Consider the following 15,909-nt stretch of genomic DNA (forward strand, 5'->3'; position numbering starts at 1 on the left):
GCACACATTCAGCAAGTCTCCCTTCTGTGGGTGTTAACCGAATAACTACGAACACCCAGTTGTGAGTACACTAGTCATTAACCTCAAAAACAGTGAGCTCAGCACGGTACCAGAGCATACCAGTGCCTGTAAGACACAAAAAGCTGTTTTCTCTTGCCAGATGCCAGGCAAGATGTATTTCTAGAAAAAAGGCCAACAGGTGGCCTAAGAACAAATGTGCATGGAGGTCTGCTGTACCCTTCCCAGTAAGATCACTTGAAATGCTCAGCTGGAGGCAAGAACACACTGGAGAGAGAACTTCCTGAGCATCTGTCTGAGGTTCTGTGGAACAGCAAGGCCTACTTGCCCTCCCTCCCAAATCAATTAAGGTTGATGGAAATGCTCCTGCTGGTGCTAGATCACACCCAGAAAAGGGATAATTTGCCTGTAGTGTACACAGGGAGGTGACCAGTGATTTCAAATGCTTGATACTTCCCAGAAGAAAAATGTTTTGTAGCAGAGAATGAATTAGATGGATGTGTTTTCATTTTTTATTTTTTTTCAGTAGACATGCAAATCTACGGATTTGTTTCTATAAAGAACGTAAAATAAATCACACACCATTTCTGTTTTCCACATACGTGCATTCAGGAACAAAACAGACTGAGCAGACTTTCAGCCATGCAATGAATGTCAGCAGAAACACATCCGACTACAGGTCTCTTAAGTCACTTTAATGGTGATGGATGTGCAGGAAACTGTAATCAATTACATTGCCCTGGAAATTACATAGTTATTTTCCAAAAAGCCCAACAGGTAACAGTTGTTTGATACAGTAGAGCTTAATATTTCTCAGAAGACAGAGACTTTGTAATATTTGAGCTTGCCTGTACACACAAATTGCATCACTTTAACAATACCCGTACAACCTCTTCTGTATAGTCAGATTATATAGACCTGGCAGGCAGCTAGAAGTGAGACACAAGAAACTGAAGCAAGGTAGCAAAACGTAGCGTTGAACAGCAAGAAATCTGAACAGGGAGATCTAGGGTCAGATCTAGGAGGTGATGTTCTCCAGCTTGATATTTGAGAATGTTTAAAAACCAGCCATGTGCCTCTGCAAGGAGCAGCGTGGCCTTCTGCAAGGTACACACTCTTACACTATCAGGTTACCGACGGCTTTGTACTTCCTTTTCTTTTGGTTCACACCCATACGTAGCAGCTCAAAAGTCACTGCATACCACACGGGAGATGTTGTGTGGAGAGCGGTGGCAAAATGTCATTTGCCTTCAGGAAAAGAAAAAAAAAAAAAAAAAAAGGTATATCCAATTCCCAGTATTTTGTGTGAGCGGTTAATATTCTTATTCTTATTAAAATATATTAAGGATATTGCTTGATCAGAGTGGCCCAAGTGTTAGGGTACAAAGTAAACAACACATTACACAACCAAACAGAGCATCATCCCTTGAGAGTCAGAGCAGCCCGCAGGGAGACTGCTGGAAAAACACACACTGGAGCTCTCAGCCCATGTGCCGCTTGTTGTGGCCCTCCTTGGTGTCTCAGCGGAGCAACGATTAGCAGCTACAGCAGGCAGCAAGAGGCAGACCAAGGAGCCCGTAACAAGCTTCTTGTAGAGATCTTGTAGAGATAGTGTTAAATGATTTCCAATTCTTTTATTTATTTATTTATTTATTTTTCCCCACCTATCCCCCCAATACGTTTCAAACCCTGCAACAGCCTGCTCATCAGGTGGACAGAGGAAACCCCAAGGTGTGCTTCCACAGCCCCGCTTCTCTGCCCTGAGCACACCAGTTGGGTTCTCCTCCTCACCTCGCTCCTGCTGGCTGTGGTTTGTTCCTCCATCTTCCATCCTAGCAAATCTTCTCGTCCTCCCAGGTCCCCGCTCCTAATGCAGACCCAACGGCTTCGCCTTCCATGCCTCTTCCCTCAGCCCATTCCCCTGTGGAGGAGATGGAGGAAGATGAGGATGAAAAGGGTGACCACGAGCACAAGCTCAGTCATCGGGTGCTTGGAGCTCAGTTATCGGACACTTGTCAGGGCTCCGGCCATGAGGCGAGGCAGGTGATGAGGGTAACACGTCCCTGCCGCCCAGCAGCGGTTGGAGCTGAAGGCGAGGCGGCCGCTGGCTCCACACGGGCAGGGCACCATGACGGAGGGGCGGCCATGTTGGGGCGCTGCCCCCACGGGCGGGGGGCTCCCCTCGAGGGGCAGCAGCCACGCCGCGTCCCCGGGGGGCGGTGCGGGAGGGCACCCGAGGGGGGGGCTGCGAGCCGGCAGGGGGGGAAGCAGACACGGAGCGGGGACACGGGACGGCGAGAACTGAGCCCAAACTCGACGGGAGGGGGGGGCAGCGGGGCGGGAACCGCGCCACAGCCGGGCGGGGGGGTGCGGCCGGGCCTCCCCCTGCCTCCCGCCTGCCCCCACCCGCGCAGTGCGCAGGCCCTGCGCGCATGCCCGCGACTTATTTCGCGCGGCCGGGGCGCCGCATTTCGCGCGGCGGGGAGCGGGCGGCGGCGGCTCCGGCTCCACGTGACCGGCGCGGAGCGGAGCGGGGCCGGGCCGGGACCGCCGGGGGCCGGCAGCGCCGGGGCCGCCCCGCAGCGCCCCGGGGCCGGGGCTCCCTCCGCCGCCCCCCCTTCCCCCCAGCACCCCCTCCAACCTCCTCCGCCAAGCAGCCCGGGGGGGCCCGGCCCGCTGCACCCCCCCGCGGTCGGGGCGAGGCAGCAGAAAGCGCGCACCGGTGCCGCCGTCCCCGCTGGAGCGTATTCGAGCCTCATCAGCACCTTTTTTTTTTTTTTTTTCTTCTTCCTCCTTTTTTTTTTTATTCCTTCTATTATTTATTCTTCTTCGCCTCTGGTTGCTTTTGGGGAGGGGGCAGCCTCCTCTCCGCTCGGATTTATTGTCACCAGCACCCCCCCCACCCCCCCGCCCACTCCTCGCCACAATTAATCCGATGAATTTGTCGTGATTGATCCGTATTAATAGCCGGGGTGGGTGGGCGTGTTTTGGTGTGGGTTTTTTCTTTTTTTTTTTTTCTTTTATTGTTTGGTTCTGGGTTTTTTTTTTGTTTTTTTTTTTTTTGGAGGGGCCGGGCTGGGATCCGATCTCCGCTCCGGAGTCCAGCCCTGGTCGGTGCCTGAGAAAATCGCATCTGGACGCCTCGTTATCATTATTGTTGTGTTTGATCCGCGCAGATAAAGGCGGAGGGGAGAGCAGTGCGTGGCGGCGGGGAGGGGAAGGCTGCACCCTTCCCCGCACACACACACACACACACACACGCAGACAGAAAGGGAGCTCCAGACATCCAGATATATTTTTTTTTTCCACCCACCCCCCTCGGAACTTCTTCTAGTTGGGGAGGAAAGGAAGAAAGAAAATAAATTTTGTGCAAGGAAATACTCTCAGCTCCCTCCTTCCAGCGGGTCTCTCTCCTTCTTTCTTTATTCCCCCCCTTCTTTTCTGCTTTTTTTTTTTTTCCTCCTCTCTTTCGGAGATCCTCGCCCTCCCAGCCCCTTGATCAAAGCATTCCGCTATTCTGATTTATTGCCTGCTTGGAGAGGCTTTTTTTTTTTTCTCCTTTCTCTCGCTTTTTTTTTTTTTTTTTTTTTTTTTTTTTTTTACAAAGGCGACCTGAGATCAGCCATTACTTTCCTTGGCTCGCTTATAGGAATCTCTTACATTTGGTGCTCGCTGCTGGTGGCGGTGGAACCGCGCTCGGATTCTTTCATCCCCCCCCCACCCCCCCCCACCCCCTGCCCGTCCTCCCCTCCCTCCCTTTCTCCTTCCCTCTCTCCCTCCCTCCCTCCCCCGTTATTCCGCCGGGGGAGCCGGATCCGCGGCGGCGGCGGTGGGGCGGGGGGGGCCGAGAGCCAGCGGGAGAGCCGGCCAGAGCCATGGACGGCCCGGCGCGATGCAACGGGCTGCGGAAGAAGCGGCGATCGCGCTCCCAGCGCGACCGGGAGCGGCGAGCCAAGGGCGGCCGGCGGGGCGCTGCCTCCGGCGGGGCCGCCGGCCCCGGGGCCGCCGCGGCGCTCTCGTCCTCGGGCTCCGAGAAGGAAGACAATGGGCCCCCGGCGCCGTCCCGGCCGCGGCCCCCCCGCAGGAAGCGGCGGGAGTCCTCCTCGGCCGAAGAGGACATTATCGACGGCTTCGCGATGGCCAGCTTCGTCACTTTGGAGGCGCTGGAGGTAGGAGCGGCGGCGCTTTGTGTGCGCCTCATTGTGTGCGGGGGCGGCCGCGGGGGGGCCCCCGCCCGCTGCCGGCCGCCCCCGGCCCCTGCGACCCCCGCCTTTGGGGCCGGGGGCGCCCCCGCCGCCCCTTCGGACCGGCCCCGGCCCCGGCCCGGGGACACCTGCAGCGCGGGGACCGCGGCCGGCAGCGGGACCCCCCCGCCCCGGCGTGTCCCCCCCCGGCCGGTTGTGTCCCCCGCACCCTGCTGTGTGCCCCCCGCGTCTCCTCGTGTCCCCCCCCCCAGCCGCTGCCCTCCCCCGGAGCAAACTTTTCTCGCCCGGTGTCCCGGGGCCGAGCCCCCCCCCCCCCCGTTTTTCTTCCATCCCCCCCTTGGCACGGGTGGGCGGCGCGGCCTCCCCCGGGGGGGGGAGCGGTGTCTGTCTGTCTGTGTCTGCCTGTCCCCAAAATAAAGGGGGGCGGCGCCTCTTCTCCCGAGGGGGAGCCCCGGGCCCGGGCCCCCCCCCGGCCGCTGTCACCCCCCGGGGGCTCGGGGTTGGGGGGGTGATGCCGGGGGAGCCCCGGCCCCGCTGCTCTCGGAGGGCTTTGTTGTTCCTAACTTCTGCTCGGGAGAAGTTTGCGTGGTGAAAGGCAGATTTATTTGGGTTTACATGCACTGGAATCACAACTGTAACAATTATGAACTGTCAAAATAAATGCGAAGATGAAGCTGATTGTTTAACAAAAAAATCTGTGTAGCTCTTAAGCTGTTTAAATATTTAGCCAGGAATACTTAGTGGCATTTTCTGGTGTTGGTTTTTTCTTTGTTGTTTTTTTTGATTTTTTTTTCCACCCTTTGGAGCCAAATTTTGTCCTTGGTTACACCTGCACCAGCCCAGACTCATGTCTGGCAGAGATCTCCTCCCGGTGTAAGCCAAGGGAGGATCTGCTCCCCCCGAGAGCCTCCGCGTGGCTGGCGAGAGGCTCGTGTGGGTGATGGTGAACCAGTGCTGGGGATGGCCAGGCTCCCCGCTGCCACCCCTCTCACCTGGTGAGCCCGTCCACCAGTGTCCTACGTGAGCCGTGGAGAGGAGCGTGGACGTGTCTTTGTCGGCAAGAGTGGGATTTGCAAGCTGAGGATTTGGACAAAATTCTCTTCTTCCTCAAACAAAGCCCCGGTTCGTGTCGTTAGGGGTTTTGTGGGAATATGGACTCGAGAATTTGGCCGTAGCCCTTCCTGGAGGGGAATCGAGGAGCAAGTTTTATGTTCAGAACTTGTAGGGTGTTTTGGAAAAAATGTCTTTTGTGTTTCACTCCTTATTTATTTATTTTCCACTTGAAATGAAAATTGCTGTGCTTTTTTTCCCCGTTACAAAGCCAAGAATGGCTACTACTTGCATCCTGTTGTAATCCTATATCGCTAAAAAGGAGCGCAGAAACATTACCCAGTTCTGCCAGCTAATATCACATTCAGATAAAACAATAGCTCGCACACTGAGACTTGACATACTTTTAATGTTCATGTGATAGGTGGCACATTTTGACCTAACGATTTCATGCTGCGTTGAGAAATAATGTCACAAAATCATTGTTAGGTGCTTTTCCCTGCAGCTCGGTGTATGTGTTGAGAAAGTTGTTTCCGAGGATCAGAGGGAGATGAAGGTGTCTCAGGCACAAGCCCAACGTAGCAGGAATTACCGCGTGCATTGCTCGTAGCAGCCTCAAGTTTTCACTGCGATTTCAGCGCTGGCAAGGAGGTCGCGAGATGTCTCAGCCCAGGGGAGATGTTCAGGTTCTTGTCTCAACTCATACCAGAGCTGAGAAGCCCTGGGTGCCGTGGAGAGGTGCCCTGGTGTTTACACACCTCGTGTTTTGGATCTGCCTCGGGCTCTTTGGAGCCGTGGAGGTTTCTCCCCAGGTTGCAGAAGATTTCTGTGCCCAGCATGACAGGATTGCCCTACTGGGCTTTGTGCTTGAACTTCAGCCTGTTCTCAGGCTTAGTGCAGCCAAGAGTGTGAGACAGAGGGTGTGTTTAGTCTGCTTGTTGGTAATAGCAGTGAGGATCGATGTTCAGAACTTCACACCATGGGAAGATCTAAACCTGTGCTCCGGGATGGGCAGCGTGTGGGTTGGTTGGCACGGGGGGGATGTGGAGGGACGAGGCTGAGCACCCTGCTCATGAGCCCACCTTTGTGGCAGGAGGTGTGTGAGTTGGGTGGGAGCCGGCTGTTGCCCCAGGGGATCTTTTTGTGGGTGCTGCGAATAAAGCTGTGAACAAGAGCAAGGATTTCCACATAGCTTTGTTTTGCTTGACCTTTTCTAAATGCCTTGTGTTGGGGTGACTGAAAAGCCCAAACTGTGCAAAACGCCAGGTTGTGTGGGGCTTGTGGACTCTAAGGGGACACCGGTGCTGCAGGAGAAGATGCACCTGATGGCCACTGTAGTTCCAACAGGAGTCCTCTGTGTCTGTTAACACCAATTACGGGCATGTTGATAAAATTTCCCATCCCTTAAAGCACAATTATCTCTTTAAGCAGCTCCCACTCTTAGAGCTGCTTTTCTGTCCAGGTATCAGTAGCCTCCTCTGCTTCTGCAGTGTAAATTGTTTGGTGTAGAAAGAGAGGCCGTCTGCTTCTAGTTATCTGCAGCAGGGTTTATGACAGCCTGGACCTTGATCTCCTTTATATTTGCGTGGGGAATAGCAGGGGAAGAGGGAAGTGGGCAAAGACAGCAGGTTCTCATTGACTTTTTTTTGGTTGTTTTTGTCTTGGAGCAACAGTTGAGCAAATCTGCTGTTACTGCAAACGTGGCCAGACTGCTCCTTGCCTGGTCTGATGAGGCTCTGCTGTAGTGAGGTGCTCTGAAGTCCTGTGCCCCACAGGGAGCTCTGACCTTCAGCAGCCCCCAGGTGCCTCTGGTTTAGCACAGCGGTGTAGTCCTGCAGCTTGATCTCAGCACCGCGTCCTCCCGCGGGTGGCCTTGCTGGGACTATGTGCAGCAGGCTCTGTGCATCGCTCCACGGCACTCACTCACCCCTCAGCTCTCTGGCCTCCCAAAATCTTCTAGTCTGGAAGAGGAGAAGGGTGCAGACATCTGGTGTCTGTGCTCAGCAGGACACCGAGCTGACCTCTTGCTGTAGCCTGCACCTCTGGCACGTTTGTTTCCAACAATCACTGCGTGAGGTTCTCCAAACCCAGCTTTGCATTGTTGATGCTGGTTTGACAGGGAAAGGGTGTTCCTTCAGGAGGTGATAAATGGATCTGTTGGGGTGACTTTCTGTGTGATGTGCTGGGGAGGTTTCTGTGGAGCTCTCAGGCAGGTGGGATTGCACAGATGTCTCCTTCCTCCTCCGGCACGTTGGGCAGGAGGGCGATGTGGCAGGGCTGTTGGCGTGCGGTGGGGAAGGTGGTTTGCTGTGATGAGAAACGAAATCTGACCTGAATGTTAAGATAGCTTAAAGTCTGGGAAGTACTCTGTGTTTCCTGAGTCAGCTCCAACCATCCGTATGGAGCAAGCAGTTGGTTTTGGGTTTTCTGAACCCTCAGTAAGGTAATGAGCTTTTTCTGCGGATGTTTGTTTAGCTTCAGCTCGGGCAGTTCATCTGACAAGCTTGAAATGGGACAGAGATATTTATTTATAAAGCACAGATAGAAATGGCACAGGGAGGGGTGAGCTTGCATTTAAATGGTGAATCTTGTTCCGTAAAACCAGCGCAGTTCCTCACCACACGTTCAAACTAATTTCTGTTCAGCATGCAGACATCAGTCTGTTTCGAGACCATGCTAAATTATCGTCAGGTAAAGCCCAATGTAATTAATTACAAATGAGAAATGCTGACAAATATTTGTCAAGGAGCTGCTTAATGAGTTTCAAATTCTGTGTCGGATGATTCCATCCACCTAGTGTAAATAATTTTTAAGCAATTGTTCCACTGAGTTTGTGTGATTTAGGCAGATGTTAGCTATGGCAGTTCTACCTATTGAGGGCACAAAATAATGCAAGACTAAATGGAGTAAAACTTAACAGCTGATAGCGGCTTTTAAATAGAAACAGTGCTGTTACACAAACAAAATGTGGAAATAATGGGAGGTTTTGAAGATGCTGTGGTCTAAACAGCATGTCTGTGTGCTGTGTACACACAGTGTAACCCTGTGTGTGCATCTGAAGGCAGGAATTTGCTTTAATAACCATTGTGTGGTGCCCACCAAAACCACTTATCAATAGGTTGGTTGTGTGGCAGCAGAAGCTTGGGCTCGGACACCAGAACAACTGGCTGGCAGTGGGTTTCTCCCCAAATCGTGCTCTTCACACCAGCCTTTTCGTGGCTTGATTAGCCTTTACTTAAAATCTCTGAGATTCCGACACAGTTTGTCCTGCCTTGTCTCTATCCTTTCATATTTCAAAAGGAATTTGATCTTCGTGTCTTACCGCAGCAGCATCATAACATCAGGTGTTTGTTCAGTGCTGTCAGCAAATCTTGGTAGTCCTTCCTGTATTTATTGACTGCTTAGGTTCTTTGGTGTTTGTCCTAGTCTGTTTGCACACGCATGTCTTCAGATTTAGACCAGCAGAGAAAAGAAGGTAGTAACTAAATGAAGGTATCTGCGGATAACAAGTGGCATTAGGTTTTGTGTGACGCTGGGATATCATATGAAGCGATGTGCTTATTATTTTCATTATGTGTTTAGAGGAAACAGTAAATTGACCTGAGATCAAATTTTGAGATAACCTTGACAGAGCAGCTGAATCTCTCGATGAAAACCCTCTGCGACCAGAGATGAAAAACCAGCAACCAAAACTGAAACCGGGACTGCGAGCAGCAGGATGTGTGTTCCACAAAAGGAACCTCTCGGGTAATTTTTGAAACCTATGTTACTATAATTTGGACATGTGAATAAAAGCCTGTTACTTTTCTGTGAGGCTGGGCACCCCCAGCTCCCCCCGATTCATGTAGCTGTTGAAGAGCTGTTATCATCTCTTTGCGCACATAATGACTGAGGATTGTGATCCTTGCATAAATACTCTTTTAAACTCCTGAAGGTAACAATGTAATGAAGGTGGGGATTTTTGCCTTTCCCATGGGTGGTAGTAGGAGGCACAATGGCCTTGAGTTAAAGAAGGAAGAGTTTAAACTATAAGGACAAGTTCTTTAGATAGATGTGATTCAAGTAGTCTCCACTGGCCCCGCTCTTTAAGCTCAACATTAATGGGAATTATACCACGTATCAATAGGACAAAAGACACCCTTATCCTTTTTTATCTTGGCATCTTTTTTTTTTCTCCTCCGCTATTTGGGTGAGAAAGTAAGCCCTTTCTCATTAAATATCTGGGGCCTCTGCTGGGATGAGGGAGTGTAAAGAAACAGATTTATAAAATAAGGGTAAAGGATCAGGAACTTGGAAGGAAAATGATCACTAGGGAAAGGCCAAAAAATCAGCAGAAAGACATCAAGGGGCTGAGTAATTGAAAGATTGAGTTACAACGCTGAGATCAGTAGAGGAATATCAGGGACTGGATGGGAACACAACTGGAGGGAGATGTTGATGGGAGCTGCAGGTGGGGTCTGCTCTGTGCCCTGGTGGGAGCCCTGCCCGCACTGCTGGGGAACGCTCAGCCCCTGCCTAAGTGTTGTTAAACCTGGTAACTCTTCAGCTGAGAGAGAGAGGCAGGATTCCTCGCTCAATGAAATGCCCCCCTTTCTCCCCATCTGTTAGTTTTTTTATTTTTTTTTAATGTTTCTGGCAATTTGAGTGGAAGACCCTTCCGTATTACACTGGGGGTCTGACCTGCAGCCTTGTAATTATCTGCAGCTAAATTAGAAGTTTAATCTTTGTTCTGAGCAACAATAAGTTGAGTCAGATAGGTTTTAAAAATAGCCTAAGCTCAAGTTTAGTGAAGTCTCAAATGCAATTAATAAAAGGGTAACGGAGTTAGGAGGTTGTGGGCTGAAACGTGGCAATGTTTAACTCTGAGCTTTCCTCTACTCAAACTGCAGCCTTCTGCGAGGGAAACTACTTGCGCTGTTTCTCTATGTTCATGTATATCATCCGTACGATTTATCAGCTCAGTATCTGTATTCTCGCTGGGGTTTGGCTTGGTGTGTGCCACAAATTACCAGCTGCATGCATTTCTTGTGTAGTTGGTTTGTTGTCGTTTTGACGTGGTGCCAAGCCATGGTGAAGACCACTTCAGAACATCACAGTCCTCTAAATTCCTTTGTTGTAAAATGGATATTATGAAAATCTACTTTGTAAGTAATGAGAAATGGCTAATGCAGGTAGGGATTTGTTTTGCTGTAACAGCAGAACGTGCAGTGGCAATTTGTCAGATCCCCAGCTCAGCTCTGCTGTACTGTTTGCCTTTAAATAGTGTGTTACCTTAATATCTTGAGATTTTTCTCCTTGTATCTTGGCAACACTGCTGCTGAAGTTCACACACTCGTGTGCTGGAGAGGGAAGGCTTTAACCAAAAGGGTAAATCTTTAGTCTGGTAAACGCAATAAGGAGGAGTTTTGGTTCTGCCTTACTGTCTGCAGGAGCGGCGGCGTGAAAGTCTGCAGGAGAAGTGGGTTATTCCCCGGCACCGCGCGTTTTTCTCTCTTTGTGGCTTTTTGCCTGTCAGGTGTAATTTGATCACGTTGCTTGACATTCACTCCTTGTGGATTTACTTGGGTTTTGTTCGGTGTGCTGCTTGGTCCTCCTGGTTTTAAGATCTCCCGAGATGAAGATGTGGTAGGGGTGCAGAGGTGTGTTAATATGTGCTGTGTCCAAGTGCCCGGCTGTCTGGACTTCAGGCTCTGTAATGCCGCTTGGTGCACTGATGTGATTGATATCCCAAGTCCAAGTGGGAATAGTTACTCCACAGCTATGCAGGAGATCAGCTTGGTGTTCTCTGCAGAAATGATCGCCCATTAATCTGTTGTGCACGTTTGCCAGCTTTTCAGAGTGGAAGTTGCTTCTCCTCTAAAACCAGTGCTTTTATAAATTGCATCTTTTTGTGCTTTTGTTCGGTAGCAAAGGGGGAATTATAGGTTTGGAAATAAAAACACCAGCAATCTGTTTTCTCCATCCACAAGCCCAGGCTTGCCCTTTGCTGGATGAGCTCATGACAATGAGCAGACTTCTCCAGCCTTCGAGGTGTGTGCTGTGCTGGGCATCCTCTGGATGGAGCCATCTGGGGCAGGTGTGGGGGTGCTGCAAGAGGATGGTGCACACTGCAGTCAGAGAGGGAAATAGAGGTAGGCGCTAGAAAATTTGGGCTTAGATTAGCTGTAGGGTGGCTGAAGTTCTGGAGGGGTTTTCCTTGTGTGGCACTGTAGGTGTAGATGAGGTGTATCTCTCTTTCAGGTGTGTTTTGCACTCCCATGCAATTGTATGATGGACAGACCAAGAACTGAATTCATGAAGGTCTTTGAGAAGCTGTGCTCTGTAACGAGCTATGAGAGGGATGATTTTTTAAGAGGATGGCTGGTAACAGGTAACCAAGTTTGCAGATTGCTCTGAAGTGCCCTACTGCTGCTGTTAACTCACCCTCCTGGCACGCCAAAGGCATTTTTCATTACTTTGCCTGTGAAACGGAACCAAGAAGACAACTGGTTAGTGCCAACCTTTCCTGGACCACACACAGGTTGCTGTTGGCATGGGCAGACCTCTCAATGTGAGGATCGGCTTTTGTGATGCCTCTTCTCACGGGTATGGTGGGAGTGGAGGAGAGGCAGCAGGATAAACCAGCCCTTTGATATAAAATGTGTTGGGAGCATCCTTCCAGGGTCCTCCAGATGCTGACATCTGGTCCCCAGCTTCCCCAGGACATGGGCAGGAGCTGGGAGGTGCTGCTGTGGCAAGAGCTGGATAACATGCTCTCTCCAGCTTGCTCCAGAGCTGGCCAGATGTGCTGAATGGCCAGGCACAGCACAAAACCCATTGGAGAGGGGCTGGGGCAGAGAAAGTAGATTTGACCTCAGAGGAGGCCCTGTGGTAAGAAGGCAGAGGAAGAAGTGCTGCTGGTGGGGACAATTTATGTTGCAACTCTGCTAGCATTGTGGGTTTTAATGCATGTCAAGGGCACTTTGACCTTTGAATGGAATCTTCTGGTGTGAAATTGTGTCTTTTCTCCTTTCTTTTCTTCCCTTAAAAAAAAATTCAAAATAAATACTGAAAATCAGAACCGTCTGTTTTGAGGGGACAAAATTGCCTCTCTTTATTTTATGTGATTTGGATATTACTGAACGATTAAAAGTCCTAGTAATTTCTACTGGCTGGCTATTGTGCTTATAGGCAGTGACTCTTCCAGCATTAGTCACTTTAACTATGGAAAAAAATAATAAAAATGCAATTAATGTGGCTCAACAGCTGAGTCGGCTGGACTTTCAAAAAAAAAAAAAAAGTAAATTTTAATGAGTTCTGGGATCAGAAAGATACATCTGGTGGATGGATTTGCCAAGTTTTCAACCTCAGAATGTGTGTTGAAAAACTCAGTGAATTATGTAACTACAAAAGTGGATCTTTGCATGTTTATAAGACCTCAGTGCAATCTCCTTATATTTGCCTAATGACAAACAGACATTCTCGCGGAGAGGCAGCGCAGAAGGACACACATATGCTGGAAGGGCTCTGTAAGCTGATAGCGTTTGTATCAGAATGCGGCTACCAGCAAGGGAATTTCAGTGCATCCATTAAATGAAGAAATAAATAAAAATTAAATCTTGGTCTTGGATGAAAGAAAATAAAAGGAAGGGAAGGGGGAGGGGAGAAGGCGGGAGGCAAGGAAGCACCGAAACTTTAAATGTACGTGATGTGTGGGCTACGATATTGTGCCTCCACTGCTGAACCAGAAAATTTATAACAACTGTTTGTCATGTGTATGTATTTATAGCCATTCACATAATGAAGAAGTTTCATGAGGTTGTAATAACATATCAAGATGGATGTAATTAAAACAGAAGCAAATTGACACCTCTAGATTAAAGGCAAACTCTAAACTAATACACCTGTACGCTGTCACTTATGTATTAGTTGTCTGGGGCAGTCTGCCAGATATGCAAATAAAAAGACATTGGCACATTTCCTTGGATGTGTGGTTATGAAAAACCCAACTATTTAATCTCTTACCTAGCCCTTTTCAGGTTTGTAGCAACAGCAGAAATCCTTTATTTGGTGTCACTGATGCCTTGTGATTGGAGAGGGTAAAAAGATTTGGAGAAGTGGGGATAGGAGCAAGAAATACAGCGCAGGTGATGGACGTGGAGAAGTGTTCTTTAAATGGGAAACTTGCCTGAGAAAAGAGGTGTCAGCTGGGCTGTTTCAGATCTGTCCTAACTCTCTCTCAACTCGAGAGGAGTAAAGAGTCCTTCATGTTGACTTAGTGTTTGAGCTCAGGTAAATGCTTTTGAAAATTGCGCTGTAGCAACAGATGTTGGTCCTCGTGCTGCAGGTGACTGAGGTTGCCAGTAAGAAATGCCTCTAAAATGTATGTATTTCAGATATATTGGAACAATTCAAATCTGATGTAAATCATAAGTGAGTCTATGAAATGGCTGTAAAGTATCTTAGCAATTTGATATAATAGTATTTTTTCAACTTGTTTCAATTTGCAGAAACCTAGTATTTGCCAGTGGAGCCGTGGACACCTGTGTGCTGAATTTAAGCCGGCAGTTGACACATTTACTCTCTGAATCAACTTTCTTGGAGTTTTTAGAGCTAGTTGGCAAAATGCTGATTATAAAATAGTGTGTTGGTATGGAGCAGGAGGGGAATGACCTGCCTTGTTGGTTGCAGGCAGGTGAAGGGAAGTACCGGGCTTTCCTCTGAGTATCTTGCATCCAGATAACCTGCATTCCTTGAAAAGCCCCAGGCATGGAAATGGGTCCTCACACGTCTTGTGTGTAACCCATGTGGCTGCCAAACTGGGTTTTCTGTTACACAGATGGTGCCAGCACCTGAGATGGCTGTTTGAAAGACCTCACCTTCTGTGGGTTTGCTGGCATCTCCTCCGTGAGCGGCTGTCCCAGAGCCCTGCTTCCCTCCGCTGCTTCCAGCGACCTCCTCTGAAGTTTGCAGACCCTTGGGCTGCAAACATAAATCAAACAGCTTTGTTAGGAGATGTATGTGACTGATTCTTGAGAGCTTAATGATGCCCAGAACTCAGCTGGGCTTTGAAATGCGGCTTGAAGCTCTTTGCCCTATTGGTGCTAAAGTGGAGACGTGGCCATGGGCTTTGTGGGGCATCGTGGTCCCAGTGGGCTGCTGCCCTGCCAGGGCTGGGGTCTGTGCTGCTGCAGGGGTGACTGCACGATGTGGGCATTCTCAGGGAGCTGCCTGCATAAAAGCTCCAGTGCTTTGTTACACTTCTTCTGAATTATAAAGGCTCCTTTTTAATACATCTGGACACTAAAGATCAATCGTGCTAGGTACGAGGCTTCAAAGTGGTTTGAAATGGTAGGATTTTTGTCTTCAATGCTTCAACAACTTTTCTTCCACCTTTAATCTTTCATGAGCAGAAGCTTCAAAAGATAATTAGTAAAACATGCTTTTATCTGCATTTATCTCAAAACATGATTAATTTTTTAACTGCAATTACAGCAATCATTTCAAGTTTCCTCTATATTAATGAGTAAAGGATTTTTTTAATTTTTTATTATGAAAGAGAGAGCCTAAATAGGACTGTATTGGCTGGGTTGAAAGGTACGTTTATGAGTGTGCTTTTTGTTTTCATTGCTAGGGATTGAATTTCCGGTTCCAGGAAGTAATATTTCACATGGATTAAAGTCTTTGAAATGCTCTTGCCCAGCTTCCCTGGATCATTTTGAGGAGCTGACAATAATAGGAGCTGGATCAGGCTCTTGCTGGACCTGGCTGCCCAGCCACGCATTCCCCATGTCGCTGTACCTTTTTGCACTGTGCCGTGCACGCGTGACCGGTGGGATATCCTCTGCCTGCCGCTCTTGGCATTGAAACGTAAGAAATACGATGCGGGTGGTTTGTTGCTAATGAGTTGGCAATGAAGTTGTAAATTTTCACCTTTACAATTTCTGTCTGTTATAGGCAGCTTAAGGTGTTTTTTATTACTATTTCACTTCTGTGAGAAAGATATTCATGCCTGTGCCTTTCTTTATTGCTGGTGGCTGTGTAGGACAGTGTCCTGCCTGTAGGGTTCTGTGGGATGTAGGACCACCTCCTGGCTGTTGGTCCTATGCGTGGTTTACCCTGATGCCCCTAGAAAACAGTGCTGCTGGCACAAGTATCCCGGAGCAGGTATCCAGGGCTTCAATCAATTAAAAACTTTTTCCACTAAGCTGCTGCTTTTGTGTAGCTGTGTCCCATGAAAGGTGCTCATCAGCCCTGCATGCAGAGGAGGGAGCTGTGTGGCTGGAGTGGGCTGTTGGTGGCTCCGTGCCTCCGAAGGACTCAGCCCCGGGGCTGCTTGGAGTGGTGCTGGGCTCTGGGTACCACGCAGGGGCTGGTGCTTGCTCAGCAGATGGAGCAGGCACTTGGAGCTGCTGCTATAGGAAGCGTAATGACCTTTTTTTTTTAGTTTTTGATTTATCCCCCCCTTCAGTTAGGCCCTAGTCTGGGGTGTCAGAGGTGTCTCGGAGTGAGCCTGCACAGCCTTGGTTCACATCTGAGTTTAGCTTCTAAACTGGGATTCGAGTTACCCTGCTCTGCAGTCTCTGGGGAGGTGGATGGGACGATGACCCCAGCAGTGAATTGGGCAGCTGCATAGGAAAGCATGCAAGTGTATAAT

At 49.4% G+C, this 15,909-nt stretch overlaps 1 protein-coding gene and 1 long non-coding RNA gene across 6 annotated transcripts in view; one reads left to right on the forward strand and one right to left on the reverse strand.

The window, feature by feature from the left end:
• Positions 1-516: 516 nt before the first annotated feature.
• On the reverse strand, positions 517-2,647 carry LOC106016493 (uncharacterized). Its single transcript, XR_001189254.4, has 2 exons — positions 1,810-2,647; positions 517-1,266 (listed from the first exon to the last, which is right to left on the reverse strand). It is a non-coding gene; the product is annotated as an uncharacterized lncRNA (long non-coding RNA).
• Positions 2,648-3,770: 1,123 nt separating this feature from the next.
• AUTS2 (activator of transcription and developmental regulator AUTS2) overlaps positions 3,771-15,909 on the forward strand; it is a 757,775-nt gene continuing 745,636 nt past the window's right edge. For 2 of the 5 annotated variants that reach the window (XM_027445972.3, XM_027445976.3), the window contains exon 1: positions 3,774-4,187. In XM_027445972.3, coding sequence (XP_027301773.1) covers positions 3,894-4,187 — 294 coding nt within the window. In that variant the 5' untranslated portion in view covers positions 3,774-3,893. Of the gene's footprint in view, positions 4,188-15,909 lie in introns of all 5 variants that reach the window. The other 3 variants (XM_027445973.3, XM_027445975.3, XM_027445974.3) reach the window with 3 other exon arrangements.

The sequence above is a fragment of the Anas platyrhynchos genome, chromosome 20 (genome assembly GCF_047663525.1).
Source record: "Anas platyrhynchos isolate ZD024472 breed Pekin duck chromosome 20, IASCAAS_PekinDuck_T2T, whole genome shotgun sequence".
Lineage (NCBI taxonomy): Eukaryota > Metazoa > Chordata > Aves > Anseriformes > Anatidae > Anas > Anas platyrhynchos.